The sequence below is a fragment of the Podarcis melisellensis genome, assembly GCF_964234715.1.
Source record: "Podarcis melisellensis genome assembly, chromosome: 17".
In the NCBI taxonomy this organism is placed as follows: domain Eukaryota; kingdom Metazoa; phylum Chordata; class Lepidosauria; order Squamata; family Lacertidae; genus Podarcis; species Podarcis melisellensis.
In genome coordinates, this window is record NC_138534.1 from 14,680,329 (window position 1) to 14,698,372 (window position 18,044).

Below are 18,044 nucleotides of genomic sequence, written 5' to 3' on the forward strand. Positions count from 1 at the left end.
TGAAGGTCTAAGGATGTTAATGTTTAAGTTAAATTTCATAAAAATTGGGATTTGGAAAACCGTTAAAAGGACAAGCAATGAAATTCAACCAAGGGGAAGCGAAGAAGTCACTTAACAAAGTTAATAACTGTCATTATCAATAAGGCTATGATTTATGTTTTGTCTGTTTTATGTGTCTGTCTGTTTGTTTGTTTGTTTATAATATTGTGAAAACTAATAAAAAAATTGAAAAAAGAAAAGAAAGAAAGCTGCAGAGATAGTGCAGGATGGTGCGCACCCCGGAAATGATCTCTTTTAGCTTCTGCCTTCTGGGTTAGAAAAACTACCGAAATGCAATATTGGTTTTAAACACAGTGTAAAGAGTCTCTATGGGAGTATATTGTATTAAAAATGGGGTATCAGAGTTTTTAGGGGGCTAACCAGGTTGGGATAGCTGGGATAGCAGGCCTGTTGGGTTTTGAATGTTTTATGTAGATTTTTCAATTTCGTTGTTCTGTATGGGACAATGGCAATAAATATTATCGTATAGATGCATGCGAGTTTTGTTTTTTCCCTTCAAGTGGCAATTAATGGCAAGTGGCCACTAGGTAATCACCCTGCCAAGTAAGGGGGACAGTGGACAAGACAGGGGCAACCTGGACTGGCCTGTTCCTATGCCGTAAGCAGCAGCCTGATCTGAAGAAATCAATTCGTAAGTTGGCAGTGCCCAGTGAGAATGAGTTTACCATAGTAAAACAGGAGGAGACCTAGAGCAGAACAGTCTCAGTGTTAAGCCTAAAAACTACTAAATCAAGCAACTGAGAAGAAAAGCCGGCTTCTCAAAACATATTTCCTTGTGAATCCCTGCTCTCCCTCCAAAAAACCCCCCAACAACGTCTGACCAGATTGGCTAGAAATATATTTTGTCCTTGAAGATGCTGTCGGTATAAATATCCTCCTAAGTTTGTGAGAGAGGCGATGGTGGTAGAACTACAAAGCAAACATTTTAAAAGCCTTCAGTAACAGCTGGATCCTGTGGTTACTTCACAACGAAAGATTGCCTGTATAAATACTCTCTCGGAGTTGACCGGAGGGGTTTTGTCAGGAGCTGGGCTTTATGGGAAATCGCGCGGCATTGTCAAGGCTGACATGCTGTGATGTCAGAGCATTCTGAGCGTCCCCGCCCTGCAAGAGCAGCTGGCAGCCAATTAAAAGGGAGGCAGAGTTCAATTGTGGAGAACGCCACACATTGTGGGGGGAGGTAGGTGGTTGAGGAAGGGGAAAGAGGTGGCGGTCCTGGCACCTTTTCAACAGCAACCACACATTTCCCACGATGTCTTGTTCCAGCTAGAGAACGCTATGCAAAATGCACATGGCGAAACGTTGCCAGTGTTATAATTCAAGACTTTTGATTAGGGGAAAAACTCCAGATCTGCCAAAACTACAGAGAAGGGGTGCAAAAGAGTTGCCATTGCTGCTTGCTCCTAAGAACTTTGCTTGGGAGCCAGAGAGAGGGGTGGGAGGCAGGGAAAACGCAGGTACGTCCTCGTGGGTTCCCTTTGCAGAACCGCAGTTTGTAGAGAGACAGAGGAAGAAAGGCGCAGGTCTCCTTCCCTGGCCTCTCCTCCTGCTGCAGGTTAGAACCGTCGAACATCATGTAATCTTCATGGGCGATTTCTTGTGCGCGCAGAGGAGGGAGACGTAAGGGACCCCGATGAACGCCCACTTCTCGCTGGGCCAGAACTTAATGACAGGGCCTTGCTCAGGGATCTCCGAGACGGCATCGAAGTAGGCGAAGCACACACAGCCCAGGTAAGCGGCGATACAAATGAGGATGTGCCTGAGGGGACAGAACAGAAACGGAGGAGGGTGATTACAGCTTGCTCCTCACCACCAGCATGCAACTGATATTCCTTGCATATCTGAAAAGAAGGAACCGTGCATTAGGCCTGGGCGATGTATTGATACATTGCCCAGGGCCGGATTAAGGGCCAGATCACAATCGGGTTTTAACCCGGCGGTATAATGCTGGCATCTCTGTGCATTGCGCATGGCAGGAGCGAATGCCATAGATGACATGATCCCGTGTGAAGCGGTACTTTGATTTCGTCTTCCTAATTTCCCCACAACACTGTTGCAAGAAGGATCGCGGTAAGATAGGGCGCGTTACTTCCCCACATTGCCCAAGGGGTTCTCATCCCAGCGCAGTTCTACTGGCAACTCTGGTTTCCAAATAAATGAAACCAGAGATGCCGGTGAAGGGGGGGGGGGCATCTGTGCAGGCTGTCACCTTTGCTTCCTTCTCTGGCTGAGCAGGCAGGCTGCCTGCTTCCTCTATGAGTTGGGCACTGGCAGAAGCTTCACTCCAGTGCCTTGTGAAAGAGCATTTCCATATACCTGAAGGAGCGTCTCCACCGCCATCATTCAGCCCGGACACTGAGGTCCAGCTCTGAGGGCCTTCTGGCAGTTGCCTCACTGAGAGAAGTGAAGTTACAAGGAACCAGGCAGAGGGCCTTCTCGGTGGTAGCACCCACCCTGTGGAACACTCTCCAAATTATTTCTGGTGCTCCTCCAACCCGGAAGTGGGCAGCCGCGCAGAGCAGTGGCGGCCACGGGTGGCGAAGGTGGCCGCAGGCCTTAGTTTGGGGACCTCTGACATTGGTGAAGGGTGGTCTGAGTTTTCTATATAGTCTCTTCATCCAACAAATATGGCAAGGTGGGACACCGAGAAACGGAGGGCAGAGAGAGGGGGGCGGGAATTGTGGCAAGGACTGGAATCCGAACACGATGGACTCACCATACGCAGTGCAAATATGGGAAGTTGAATGACGACCAGATCTCACAAAATGCTTTGTCGCTGATCCAACAAAAAAGAGCCAAAGTCCACCAGAGGCCAGAAAATAGTCCCAGCTTGTACACTCGCACGTTGTCGCATCTGAAAGCCAAGCCAGGAGACCATTGAAAGCACAGCAACAGAACGAATCTTGGGTTAAGAACTGAACAAAACTCGGAGACGATAAGCTTTGTACATTTGGGGGCAACGGTTGCATACACCCCCCTTGCCCCAAGGCAGGTCATGGCATGAAAACAAATATCAAGGGTATCGTCTAAAAGCACTCTTTAAAAAAAAAAAACAACAAGCATGTGGCTTAGAAAAAGCCACGAGCCAAAAGCAAATTAAGGCTTACAACTAAACACAGAAAGTATAAGCCACTTTTAGAGACATCCAAGCTGATGGCCGTCATTGAGAATGGCAGGAGCGAATGCCATAGATTGCATGATCCCGTGTGAAGCGGTACTTTGATTTCGTCTTCCTACTTTCCCCACAACACTGTTGCAAGAAGGACTGGCAGTAAGTTAGGGTGCGTTACACCTGCCCAAGGGGTTCTCATCCCAGCGCAGTTCCACTGGCATTTCTGGTTTCCAAATAAATGAGACCATTCAGATGGTGACTAACAGCCAAGCACTGGGATGCGGGTGGCGCTGTGGGTTAAACCACAGAGCCTAGGGCTTGCCGATCAGAAGATCGGCAGTTCGAATCCCCACGACAGGGTAAGCTCCCGTTGCTCAGTCCCTGCTCCTGCCAACCTAGCAGTTTGAAAGCACGTCAAAGTGCGAGTAGATAAATAGGTACCACTCCGGCACAAAGGTAAACAGCGTTTCTGTGCACCGCTCTGGTTCACCAGAAGTGGCTTAGTCATGCTGGCCACATGACATGGAAGCTGTACGCTGGCTTCAACCCCAGAGTCGGCCACGACTGGACCTAATGGTCAGGGGTCCCTTTACCTTTACTTAACAGCCAGACAGTTACAGCTGATATTTTTTAAAAATGGGGGGGGGGGAGGGTAGAGAGATGGACAGGGCATAAATAATAAATTATTAAAAAATTATAATCCCTCTTCTCAGCATCACAGCCCCTTTTGAAGGCCCAGGTGGCAGCTTTCAAACTGGGAGCATCCTTCACCTCTCTGACGTGACAAGATATTTTGTTTTGCAACCCTAAGGGAGAGAAGTTATTATAATGCACCCAGGCTATTTACAGAACCATTTATCACCTTGTCAAGTCGACCACCCAAAACAGCTCCTGTCCGGATGCTTGGGATTTCCGTGGGAACATTTAAGCTCTTTTGTGTCTTAATTCCAGGTGTGCTTCTGCCACCCTGCCCACAGGTAAGACACACGCCCAGTGCCGGATGTATGTATCAACTAAACAAGCTACAGCTTAGGGCCCCACTCTCTTGGGAGCCCACCCCCCCAAAAAAAATATTAAAGAAAAAAAAGCCTGGATGTACATTTCCAAAATATAAGATAAAAAACAAATAAAATAAAACCTACATACAGCAACAGTGTTTTGTGTTGTGTAGGCTCCTATGATGTAAGTCATGGACCCCACCTGCTAGCCTGCTCCCTAAAATATCCCTGGTTTGCTCCTTTCTATATATAGGGTGCCTCCATTCTGCTATTTATAATTATTAGTAGTTTGGATCATATATTTTCACTTATTATTATTTCATGTTATAGCAAGTTTCTAGAGACTAGAATATTAGTCTTTGTAAATTGTGTTAGCTTATTAGTCTTTGTAAATTGTGTTTCTAATGGAACTTTTGTTATTGCCAAATGCCAATGTGTTTGCATTATTAAGTTTGTTATGAATAAAAAATCATTTTACTATGTTAGAGCTTAATAATTATTTCACTATTAATATACTTCTTCTTAATTGTATTCCAGTTCAACAATTACTTTGATAAAATACAAGTTTTGTGATGTGCAAATGGCTTTAGATACCTACTAGGGCCATCAACAGGGATGCGGGTGGCACTGTGGGTTAAACCACAGAGCCTCTTGGGCTTGCCGATCAGAAAGTCGGCAGTTCGAATCCCCGCGAAGGGATGAGCTCCCATTGCTCAGTCCCTGCTTCTGCCAACCTAGCAGTTTGAAAGCATGTCAAAGTGCAAGTAGATAGGTACCGCTCCAGCGGGAAGGTAAACGGCGTTTCCGTGCGCTGCTCTGGTTCGCCAGAAGCGACTAAGTCATGCTGGCCACATGACCCAGAAGCTCCCTCGGCCAATAAAGTGAGATGAGCGCCACAACCCCAGAGTCGGTCACGACTAGACCTAATGGTCAGGGGTCCCATTATCCTTTACCTTAGGGCCATCAATTACCATATAGCATATACTCAACACAAAAAACAGCGCCAATTTGTTGTGGGCAAAGGACAGCTGGACATAGAAAGGGCCCCATTACCTTCAGGAGCTGAGGGCCTCATCAAATCTAAATCTGGCCCTCCACACACCCAGAAGGTGTGCGCTCCAAACGGTAAGCAGGCATCCAAACAGAAGATCTACTTTGTCACGGCGACAGACACCCACCTTTTCAGCTCTGCGACAAGCAAGGCACTGCAGGGAAGACCCAACGTCATCAGCGAGATGTTATTGATGGCAGGCTTAATGAAGGCAAGGCAGGTGGTGACCCCAGAGAGGATACCCACTGCTGCCTTAAATCGGCCCCTGGATTATTATTTTTTTAAAAAGAGTCAGCATCATTAAACCTTTTATTGGCATCACATCCAAACTTCCAAGACAAATCAATACAGAATTTCCACTTCCCCAGTGGCACAAAACATTCGCTAAAAGAAAGGAGGCAGAACAGTCTATGGTCACATCTCTTGGTCTCCAGGGAGATCAGACATCTGCAGTGTATTTCGACGACAAAAAAACCAAATGGAGATATTTAGCCACTAACTTGGTGAGCTCCTGATCATTCCCCAGTAATAGAAAATGTATGGCCTCTGACTCTGGTTTCCATTTGGGGATGCAGAGTTATCTAGAAATTGCTGGCGGAGATGAGCATATAATTTACAACTGAGAACCATGTGTGTAAGGGTTTCCACCAGGTGGTCTTCACCTGGGCAAGTTCTTTCTCCTTCCACCCTACCTGAGAACCTTCCCTAAAGGAGGTTTGATGGATTGGAATTAAACCTGGCCAGCGAAAATGCCCTTCTTTCTTGAGGGTTAAGCAGAAATTCAAGGTAATTGTGTTAGTTTCATGTGCCCAAGAAAGTTGAAAATAAAGAGGGGGACATGTTTTCTCTGCTGCTACTGTTAGTTCTTGGCTTTCAATATCCCACAACCTAGTTTTTATTATAGCCTTGGCAGATGGCAAACTTAAAGGTGATGTCAGAATCTCTGGGTTACAGCCCTTTCTGGTTCTCTCCTGCCCTCTTTCGAGGAGAAGGGCACGGTGCTATTGATGCAGCCCACTCTTTAAAGGCCAGCTGTGATGGCCTGGGATTCGGACTCGGAGGCTGAACCTGAGGAATCCCAGCCTGCACAGGAGTCCCCGCCTCCAGAACCAGCTGAGCCGGGGTTGGGACATGAGCCCGAAGGGTCCTCACCTGTGCTGGATCCTCAGGTGCAGGCACCAGCTGAGTCTGCGCTGGCTCCTGAGAGGGGGAGGACCCATTGCCTGCAGGTGGTCCACTCTCAGCCCCGGCAGGGGAACTGAGGTTGCCTCTGGGTCCAGTAACCCTCCAGCCCCTCCTGAGCTGCAGAGGCTCAGGGCAGAGAGGCAGAGGGAACTAAGTTCCCGCAGGAGGAGTGCTCGCCTTCAGGCCAAGAGAGGCGAGACACCTGTGGACCGGGGCTGTGGACCGGGGCCCCAGTCCCAGGTTGTGGGAGCAACATTGTTGGTAACCTGTTCCTGCCTGCACCCTGTCCTGCTCTTCTGCTGGATGTCCTGCCCTCACCCGACTCCCTGCCTTGGACCCCGCTTCAGCTTTGACGGACAGCCTCCATACCGCACCCTCGACCTCGGACTGGACTTGGACCTCGCTGCACGGTTAACCCTCGGGACCAGCACATAAGAGACATTACCTGTCGTTCCTGAACATTTTGGGAAGATATCTTCTGGGAAACCACAGAGCCAGTGCACACATCAAAACCCAGAGTATAGCGAGTTCATCAAGCATTTGACCCAGGAAACTGAGTGTGGCGTGGAAGTAGACAGATCCAATTCCTGGAGGGGGAACACATTCAGAATCAAGAGGTCATTAAAGCACAGTTCAAACGTCCTCTTCTCTTCTCTGCAAGATTCAACAACAGCCAGGCGGCTTTGCACAGACAAGCGTCTGAAAATTTAACGCAAGCAAGCGACCAAACACACGGCGAAGAGCTAGGTTTTGAAGATCGAAACCCACTCCCCAAAGCTTCAAAATTAACTTTAGAGCAAAGTATTCGTGGGAGACTTCAGTGGAGAGGAGTTTTGTTTGCACAGTCAGTTATCTCATTGCAGAACTTAATTGAGAAACTGTGAGGATGTGTCAAAATAGATATCTATCTATATATGAAGGTGCAAAAAGGAAATCGGCTGATGAGTAGTTCAGGGCCTGACTGAGCAAACAGGGCTGGCCTACTACTCTTTGAGGTAAGTAAAATAATACGCACTGCCCTTCCTCTTGAGACCATTAAGACCAGAACCAAAACCAACCTCAATGCTTACAGACAGGGACTTAATCTGCATATTAGCAGAAATGGGTCACTGGCCACAGACTTTTTTATACTTATTGGATTTCTGCCAGAAAGGCTAAATCCGGATTAAATGGAGGGTGGATAAAACTTGTCGGCTTGAGGAGAAGCCATCCCAGAATAAGAATCGAACTGGAAGCACCATAACGTATCCCACAATGTTCGTAATAATGGAAAACTACCTTCTTGAATACATAGCAGGGGGAACTGAGAGGCTCAAAATGGCACCCAACTTCCAATATTTTATTTTGGGGGTGTACTGTACTTCTGAAATCGGGCACGTTTTCCAAGCACCTTATTTGTTGTCCACCCCCACCCCGGTGCGCCTTGTTTTCAAATAATAAATAAATGAATATGATTTCTCAAAATTTCAGGTCACATAGGACAGACACAGAAGGACTTACCAACTACCACAAGGAGGGTCCATATTAAATATATTCCGCTGTTGAAGCAGGTTGCATATTGTCGGAATAAGCACATACATATGGGTGGCAAAACAAAAAATAAGATGTTGCTTATCTAAGGGGGGAAACGGAAAAAAAAATTAAATAAGCAGAAGGGAATGATTAAATAAAGTGGTATTTTACAAAACCAAAACAAAAAATGTTGGGGGCAGGACAGGGATCTTGCACAACGCAGTAAGCTTAGCACTTTCCTAGGCAAATATCTGGATAAGAGGAGGCAGAAATAAAAACAACATCCCCCCCCCCAAGACTCCATCCCTGCCCTGACACACAAATTGAGATAGAAGTGTAGACCAGGGGTCAGCAAACTTTTTCAGCAGGTGGCCGGTCCACTGTCCCTCAGACCTTGTGAGGAGCCGGACTATATTGGGGGGGGATGAATGAATTCCTATGCCCCACAAATAACCCAGAGATGCATTTCTACTCATGTAAAAACACGCTGATTCCTGGACTGTCCGCGGGCCAGATTTAGAAGGCGATTGGGCCAGATCTGGCCTTAGTTTGCCTACCCATGGTGTAGACAGACCTCATGCCATGCACGACTTAGACCATCACTTTGCCTGAATCAACTCTTTCTAGGACATGCAGTGCTCTCAACTGCCTGGAGAAGACATCACCCTCATGCTGACACAATACAAAAATGGCGAAGACCAACAGGCATGGCCCCTGGAAGACCAATGCCAAGGCTGCAACCACAAAACCAGGAGCGGTGGCTGTGGCGTTTGCCCTCCTAGGGTGTGACATCATACTGGGTTCATAAGGAAAGGGTTAATTGTAAAATGACCAACCTATAAGAACCCAAGGGGAAGAGTTAAAGTTAGAGTTGTTAAGAAGTCAGTCTGGAGTTAGAGAAGAGAGAGGGAGGATAAGTTTGAGGGTTGGGCTAGTCTGATGTGAAAGAGTGAGAGAATCTGTTAAGAGGAATCAGTCAAACAGTTGAGATAATCAGTCTGAAGGTATTAGGAAGGTATAGGCCGGTAAAGAAACTAAGGTTAAGAAACTGGCAAGAAAAATTATCTGAAACCATAAACTTCTTAATGCTTATAAAATAAACTTGTTTATTTGGTTTAATGTCAACAACTGTCTGGACTCAGTGTGTACCCGAGAGAAACGGGTTGGTGGCAGCGGGGAAGTGATCACAGTGGTGGCACAGGGATCAATAGACCATCAAACGTCCGAGGACCCTGTGTGATCACCACAGTAGCCGTGAAAGAGGCCGACTGGGTTGCGGGCGTCACAAAACATTCCAGGCATCCCCCAATTTTGAGCCAGAAGAAAGAAAGCGCTATGAAACACTTGCAGCTCGGTCTCCTTGAATTCCTCTTTTGAGGAACCCGTGCTCTTTCTTCTTCTTCTTCTGGCCAAGAGTATTGAAAGACTTGCACGTGCAAGGAAGAGTAAGTTGAGTAGAAGTCACTTGGCTCCAACTCGTGGGACGTTCTGGTCTAAGCCAGCACTTCGGCCCTGGCAAAACACATGGCAACACGGCTCCTCCCATGGCTCAAGGCATTTTGTCACCTGAGGCGAGCCACAAAACGGGGCCACCCACCCTGCCAGGAGAGGAATAAAGATCTACAATGGGGACAAGGATGACGGGAGACCAGCAGTGCCTCCTATTGGCCAAGAAGCTGCTATAGACGCAGCAAGGAGCGTCCTGTCACTGTCACCACAGCAGCAACGGACAATGCATTCCTTGGAAGACAGATCTGCCGTCCCTGTGGATCCTGCCACCTGAGTGGAGTGCGTGCAGGAGCCAGGCCCTGTGACCAGTAGGACTTTGCAGGACTGGGGCCTTCCTAAGTTTGTTCTGAGGAGGCAAGGCGTGGCCCGCACAGGTGAGGCCGATTGGTAACTCGCTGCACCTGGTGGCAAGAGCCGGGAAGGGATATAAGGTCAGCATTTTCCCTTCGGCTCTTTGCCACAGCAACATGTTCCCTGCCTTGCTGTGTTTGGCTCCTTGACTCCTTGCTTCTTGATCCTTTGACTTCGTGACTCCTTGCTCCTTGGACCCCTGACTTCGTGACACTCCTTGCTTTTTGATCCTCAGACCCCTGACTTCGTGACTCCTTGCTTCCTGACCCTTGGACCTTTGGCTTCTTGACTCCCGGCTCTCTGACCCTCAGACTCTTGGCTTCCTGACTTCTGGACCCCCGTTCCTGCTCGCACCCCGCCATCTTGCCCCTGGTCCCGACGTCCTCAGCCGGGACTTTGACTCGGACCATGACACCATTGCCTCATTTTGCCTCATGGGAGAGCCGGCCATAGTTCAAACTCTATGACAGAACAATCAGTTGGCTTTAGCTTCTTAATTTTGGGGCAGCCTTGTTGTGTTGGGAGGAGGGAGTTGGGTGGAGAACCCCCACCACACCCCTTCCTTGTTGTTTGGGACACTTCAAGAGGTCAACAAGAAAGGAGATTTCCAACTAGATATAAGGAAGAACGTTCTGACAGTAAGACCTGTCTCTCTAGGGAGATGGTGGACTCTCCTTCCTTGGGGGCTTTTAAGCAGAGGTTGGATGGCCGACTGTCATGGATGCTTCAGCTGAGATGGACTAGATGACCCTTGGGTCCCTTTCCAATTCTGTGATCCTATCATTCTATGTGCGATTCCAGGAGACCAACGGAAGAGGAGCTAAGAGCTCCCTGAACCAGCTCTCTGATGCATGCAGCAACGGGGAGCGAAAGTTCTGAGGGGGCAGAAAAACAGAACCAGGAAGGGGGCAAATGATAAGTGGAATACCTCCCTGAACGTCCTGCAATTAGAAAACCAGCCCCGCAGTGAAACAGAGAGATAGCTAAGAGCAGGTTTCTCCCAGACACGATATTGTTGACAGGCAGGGAGCTTTGCACAGTCAAACCTGGGTTCTTGAACGGCTCCGTTTTGAAACATTTCGGCTCCCGAATGCCAAAAACCCAGAAGTAAATGTTCCGGTTTTTGAACATTTTTCGGAACCCGAACATCCGGCTCTGCTTCCATTTTGAGCTACCCTATTGAACTGAGGCTTCCGCTTTCAGTTTTTTAAACGTTTTGGAAGTTGAACGGTCTTCCGGAATGGATTACGTTCGAAAACCGAGGTTCCACTGTATCTTGCAAACACTGGGAGCGTTCAGAAATGGCATCCCTCGCTTGCAGTCTGAAGTCACAAGGCTCTCTTCATCAGCAGATTCAGCAGAGCCCCGTGGACAGACTAGGGTGGGCAATATGTCAATATATCATCCCAAATCGGTTTGAAGTCCATATTGTGATAATGGTTTCCTAATCTTTGACCTGGCAATATATCAGACTTCTGGAACGGATTATGTTTGCTGCTTTTGTTTTTGCTATTTATTTTGCATTTTTGTTTTTGAGGCTTTTCCAGTTAATTTGTTTTTGTGACTGTGTGGAACCCAGTTCAGCTACTGACTGATTGATTGTGCGACTGCGGAAATGGATAAAAGCCCCCCATACAAACAATGACTATCATTAGTGCAGGTAAGAAGAAAATAATAATTTTAATTTTTATCATCTACAATACTGTCTTATTTAGTTTATTGTACAATACATTGATTATTGTTTTCATTTTATGGATCAATGGTCTTGTTAGATAGTAAAATTCATGTTAAAAGGTTGTTTTTAAAAGTCTGTAATGGATTGATCCGTTTTGCATTACTTTCTATGGGAAAGAACGCTTTGGTTTTGCGACGGACTTCTGGAACAGATTAAGTTTGAGAACCAAGGGACCACTGTACATAGTTCCATCCTTATTTCAAACACTGTGATATATCGGTATATTGCGATGTTTCACTGGTGATCTATCGCCACGTTGATCTATCGCCATGCTGAAAACCAGGTATCGCCCAGCGCTAGCACACAATGGGAGGCCTTCACCGACAGAGTACTTTCTTCCATTCAGGGAAAATTTCAGAAATGCTGGGCATGGGGCAGGGGCGTTGAGGGAAAGGAAGGAGGAAGAGAGAGATGCATTTTTCCACCCTGTTCCGCTTGACTTTAGAAACAGCCTTGCAGATGGAACGGAAAGCACTAAGGAGCCTATTTTGTAAAGATTAAACCCCACTACTTTCGGTACAAGGCAGTTGCTAGAGAAGAGCAAATCCTTTTGAGTTGCTTTTCAAGTTTCAAAGCACAAGATATAATCCTTAATTTGGGCTGCATGGGGGGGGGGGGAAGCACTCCTACTTTATATTCACTTCAGCTTCTTAATTGCATCCAGCAAACGGCCGTGAGGAAAGAGGTAACTTTTTCTCTCCTCTTGAAATCAGAAGGGCCTCCATGTCCAAGCTGAGCCTGAGAGATCCAATCATTTGGGAGAGATCTCCCAATATTGACTTTATTTTCTAAAAGTAGCTGTCACTAGAAATTTTTTTGGGGGGGGGGAGGGGAATATCAACCCTTTCCTTTTATATGTTGATATTATTATTTTATACTACTCTAATAACTGTTGAATGTTACTTTTTGATGTAGGTTGCTTAAAGTTTTGTTTTATTATCACATTTTTGTATTGCGTTAGATTGCTAGATCTTTAGCTTGTAAACCGCCTTGAGTATTGTAAGATAGAAAGACGGTATGCAAATAAAAAAATGGATGATGATATTTCGCCTCCCACCGCAAATCGAAATGTGGAACGCTCTCCCCCAGGGAGACTCATTCATTCTACACCTTTAGGTGCCAGGCAAAAAAACCGTTCCTCTTCAACCAGGCCTTGGACTGATTGTCATCTGAAGCCCTTTGAAAAGGTGTTGTGGAAAGGGGGATTCTTGGTTTGTCTTTTGTTTCTATTACGTATTTTCGGGGGGGGGGGGGTTATACTGTGATTTTATGTTGTGGACGGCCCTGAGATCTATGGGTATAAGGGAGGTATACAAATTTAATAAATAAATAAACCTTGAAGTTCAAAGTATGTCCTCATCAGAGCATCCTGCTGAGCCCATGGGTGGATTAATAAATATACAGTGGTGTAGTTAAACTGTTGCTCAGGCCAATGACCAAAATGTCACAGGCAGGGCCGTCTTTCCCCGGGGGGGGTGCAAGGGGTGCAGGGCACCCGGGCGCTGAATTCTGGGGAGGGGGGTTGCCTGGCACCCACCGCTGAAGCCACCTAAGCTCTTAACTATCTACCTGTTATGAAATAATAATTTTGATCAAGCTGGAAAAACAAAATACATATATACCTAAGTATTACCGAAATGTATACCTACTGTTTCACTAAAGGACTTTCGACTTTGTGCGCTCATTTACCAAAGATGCGCTGCGCCAGCACTTGTCATTCTCAACTGCGCCGTGCACGCGAAATTAACTCTTACATCAAAATATTATGTTACGTATTGTATTGAGCCGCTATGAGGCTGCGGGATCGGTGGCACCTTTGACACGACTGATGTTTCTGCTAAGTAGGTGCCCAAACAATACTTATAAGTGTGGTGGGGGGCTAAACTAAATTTGGGGGCGCTGGGCGGATCTTTGCACCCTGGAGGCGCATATACTAAAGACAGCGCTGGTCAGTTTTGGACTGCAAGGAGCCATCTTTAAAGCGCTGAAAGTGTCAACACGCTCCTAACAACAGGATCCTGAGAAAATAAACGCACTGGCCTTTTCCAGGTGGCCTTGTGTTTTGAAGTCAGGTGGAAAGAAAATAATAGCACAATTTCTTCCCTCGCATTTGTTGCCTATTTTGTTGTTGCTAGCTCTATCCTGCGTCTGTGTGCGCACATTCGTACGTAGGTTGGGGAGTTACGTTCAAATGTGGGTTTTTGTTTGATGCTGTTTTATTCTGGGTTGCAAACGGCTTTAAAGATCTCGCAGTGGAAAAACACGGCTTGCGTGTTTTCAAAAAAAACCGCAGGAAAGTACGCAGCAATTGTCCCATGGGATGAGGGGCCGCTCCACACATTGCCACAATATTGTGGAGGTAGGAATTAAGTGCCGGCTTATAAATTGCCACAGAAAACCAGGTGAATAACTTAAAAGAATCCCTCCTGACCAGAAAAGCAGGGAACCTTTTGGAGATGGAAGAAAGATTATTCTTATTCTTTCAGGCTGTTTAAACACACTATTGACTTAACAAAGGCGTGTGCAGTCAGAAGGCTAGTTAGTTTGCAAGCTAGTTTTTTGTGGCGGAGGGCGGGCTTATTAACAAGTTAAATTAATGTGTTACCAGCATGCAACACCATGTGCATCCAGGCCACATTTTTGCATGAATGCACAGTCCTCTATGTGTGAAAACCTATTTTTATTTTTTAAAAAATTAGCAAAGATATATCATAATTGTGACAATATGTGTTGGAAATGTAAAGAAAAGGAAGGAACCTTTTATCATATGTGGTGGACCTGTCCCAAGGTGAAAGACATCTGGGAAAAGATTTATAATGAATGGGAAAAAATGTTGAAATATACATTTATAAAGAAACCAGAGGCCTTTCTTCTTGGAATACCAGGTTTGGAATTGCCCAAGAAAGATGTTAAATTATTTTTGTATGCCACAACTGCTGCTCGTATTTTGTTAGCTAAAAAGTGGAAAACCCAAGAATTACCAACAATAGAAGAATGGCAGATGAAGATGATGGATTTTTCGGAGCTAGCCAACCTAACCGGAAGAGTCCGCGACCAGAAGGAGGAGGAGTATCAGGAAGAATGGATTAAATTTAATGATTATTTAGTTAAATTTGTTAAGTTAAACTGAAAATAGCTTGCAGATACCCAATGGGCTAAGGATTTTATTTATGTTAAGTGATGAATTGATATGTTTAATTCCATAAGGTGAAGATCTAAGGATGTTAATGCTTAAGTTAAATTTTATAAAAATTAGGATTTGGAAAACTGTTAAAAGGACATGCAATGAAATTCAACCAAAAGGAAGCAAGGAAGTCATTTAACAAAGTTAATAACTGTAATTTTCAATAAGGCTATGATTTATGTTTGTTTGTCTTGTGTGTTTGTTTGTTTGTTTATAATATTGTGAAAACTAATAATTTTTTTGGACAACTATGTGTGGAAAACCTACATGCAAGATAGCATTATTCTTACACAGAGCTGATTGCATGCTAGAATTTGTTAGTATGTAAATCAGCCCTGAAAGCAGTCTTAATTCCTTGAGAAAAAGCTGTTTTTCTAAAGCTGGGAAAGGCAGATTTCAAGCTTGTGAAATCCTGATCAGGCCAGAAATTTTGCTCTCAGTTCAGTACCAGAATTTCCCTTCAAGTTTCCTAACTATCAGATGCCCAGATTGTAGCGTTTTAGTTGTTAGGAAAGCCTGCTGATCTGCAAAATCAGCCAGAGATCCAGATCTACCTTTTCTAAAGCAATGTTAAAGCTTAAGATGATAACAGATGGAAAATTCTGCTTTGCTCCATTAATCCACTGCATGCAATTTAAGCTTTATCCTCCAATCTGAACAGCCTGCAAAAATGACAGTCCATGATCCCTGCTCCTCTCAAAAGGGATTCAAAGGACTGTAGACTTTTTCCAGCTCTATGGGGGATTCTCTGATTTTACAAGCATTTCTGCCAGGAAAAACAAAGGAAAAAGCTCCCAGGAAAACGATCTGATCCGAAGTTCTATATCTGCAAGCTATTCAGATAATAAAGATAGTTTGTTGTATTTTAAGGCCCCTCACTATCTGAAAATAAGACCACCAGGATAATAAACAACCACTTAGTTTCTTAAAGTAAAACCGACCATAGTGTATTCTGTTTGTTTACCGAGACAGGCTCTCTCTTCGATTAAAAAAAATAATACACAGCTATTCGCCAGTAGCTGCAGTTTTAAAATACAACACTGGGTATCCTCTTCCCGTTTTGCAAAATAGTCCAATTTGACCAAGGCTGAGAACTCATATGCAGCGCCTTGCACGCGAGTCGGTGCCAAAGCAGAAATCGGAGCCCGACTTGAAGGTCTCCAGGATCCGATTGCAAGTCCGATTGCGCCCAGGACCTCATTTGGCATTTCCACGACGCGGTGGCATTTGTTTAAAAAAATAACAATTTGTTGAAGAGCCGAGCCGTGTAAACATCATGCATTCAGCCCCACCGTGCATTTGCACGTACTTCCCAATCCACACTCCCCCCCCCCCCGGCTTCCAAATGCACCTTCCTCCTCTCCGGGCTCAGGTCTTGAGTTCGAGATACGCACCGTGTTGTAGAACTCGGCGATGCTGGGCACGATGGTGTAGTTGTCTTCGCACCAGTCCAGCTCGGAGCTGCCGGCCCGCAGGTGGTCCCACAAACGGAGCGTGGTCATGATGGCCAGACCCGGGCAAGGAGAATGGGGGGGGCGCAACGCCAACGCAACCTAAGCAGAAGAGGATCCGCGCAGCAGCATCCGCGCGGGGGGAGGCTGGTCGCTGCTGCCTCGGCTGCTGCTTTGTCCCTCTTCTGCCTGCTCAACTCCGCACCAAAACAGCCCCCGCCGCCGGCTCTGGGAGCGCAAGAGCGCACGCCTCCCGCCAGCTGATCCGGCCCCCGGGGGCGCGTCCTCCCCGCCCACAGCGCGCCTGCGCAAAGTCGTTCGGCTTGCGCCGAGGCTGCCGGGCCCCCTTGTCACGTGGTATAGCCCACTACCTTTAAGCGCTTCGCGCGATCCTATGCATCCTGGCTCGTTTGGACGCAGCTGCGCGCCACTGATGGTGCTGCGCGCCACGGAGAGCGCGGCGCTTTACGCTCCCTGCTGCGTTCCAACTTGCATTAGTTTCTGAAAGGCGGGGGGGGGGAAGCAGGGGGTTTTTGGGGAGGGAGGGCAAGTCTAGCAGTCTGTTGCACTAGCGCAGCTCTTGCGCGGACTCCTTTCGAAGGAAGCAAACGCGCATCGCTGTTTCTGTTGTTCTGACAAAAAAAAAATTCCTTCCAGTAGCACCTTAAAGACCAACTAAGTTAGTTCTTGGTATGAGCTTTCGTGTGCATGCACACTTCTTCAGAAGTGCTTGGGGAGGCAGCGTGGGTCTAAAGTTTTGTTTTAAGTGCATGGGACTTTTCATGGCAAAACCCGCACCCAAAGCTTTGCAGGGCCAAGTTCTTATCCCCCCCCCGCCCCCCGGAACGCTTCCTCAGGATAGATGAGGTCGGGATCCAAACACGGCGGGGTGGGAAGGAAAAGCGTGCCTGGCGGCGGAGCCAGGCGGTCTGCCTGCAGTGCGCAGTCATGGGGCAGGCCGGGCAGAGAGGCGAGTGAAGGGGCCTTTCATGTTTCAGGATGCGCCCAGGCTTGGGGCGCATGGAATAGGAAAGGCCTTTGGGAGAAGGTGACCCCGTTGCTTAAAGTATAAAACCCGGTCGTTGTCCAGATATGCCGCCAGGTCTTGTTTTATTAAAATGTGAGCTGAATTGTATAGTTGGAAAGGGGCCCTCAAGGGTCATCCAGTCCAACCCGCTGCAATGCAGGAATCTCAGCTAAAGCATCCATGGCCAACCCCTGCTTGAAAACTTCCGAGGGAGGAAAAATTACTGCCCCCCAACTTCTTTTTTCTGCCCCCTTCCCCGTCATGAGCAGCAGGTGTCTCACACCAAACGGAAGTGATCTGTAGCGTTATGTACTGAAGTTCTCACCCTGGGCCAGCAGGGGGAATACTGTAGATAGTTTTCACTCAGGTCCACGTATGCAAATAAGGGATTGAAAGTGACGTTCAATGATTGGATAGTTACAGAAAATGGTTACTGTTGCGTTCTAGTGGAGCTCTATATAAGCAGGCTGGCTGAGCCCTTCAGTTCAGTTCTGGCCTGTGAATAAACAAGAGCTGTTTGAAGAATTGCTGTGTCATCTGATACGTTCACCCACAACTTAACATGTAGAAAGGACTCATGTGAATGTACATCCCCTTGTTAACGTTGAATCGCCTTTAATTAAAAACAACCAGTGCTTTTTCTTCCAGAAAAAAGGTGGAGGAACTCACCACCATTGCCATTGTTTCCCCACCACCACACGCACAATATCCCCCCCAGTCCACCATCGTGTGCCCCTGAGTTAGGCAATTGTTCATCTATGTTGTCTGAAACAGAGATGGGAAAACTTTTCCCTTCCATTGACCCATAGGAAAAATCAATTTGCAACTGCAAACCAGGTCAAGGCCAAGTGGGCCGTGTTTGCTGCACT

The 18,044-nt window shown here is 46.7% G+C and overlaps 1 protein-coding gene across 1 annotated transcript; it reads right to left on the reverse strand.

Annotated features, from left to right (window-relative positions):
• Nucleotides 1-875: 875 nt before the first annotated feature.
• On the reverse strand, nucleotides 876-16,614 carry ACER2 (alkaline ceramidase 2). Its single transcript, XM_081894768.1, has 6 exons — nucleotides 16,092-16,614; nucleotides 7,907-8,021; nucleotides 6,852-6,993; nucleotides 5,349-5,486; nucleotides 2,777-2,914; nucleotides 876-1,819 (listed from the first exon to the last, which is right to left on the reverse strand). The coding sequence occupies exons 1-6, from the start codon at nucleotides 16,197-16,199 to the stop codon at nucleotides 1,633-1,635; spliced, it is 828 nt and encodes a 275-aa protein (XP_081750894.1). The 5' UTR covers nucleotides 16,200-16,614; the 3' UTR covers nucleotides 876-1,632.
• Between the last annotated feature and the right edge of the window lie 1,430 nt (nucleotides 16,615-18,044).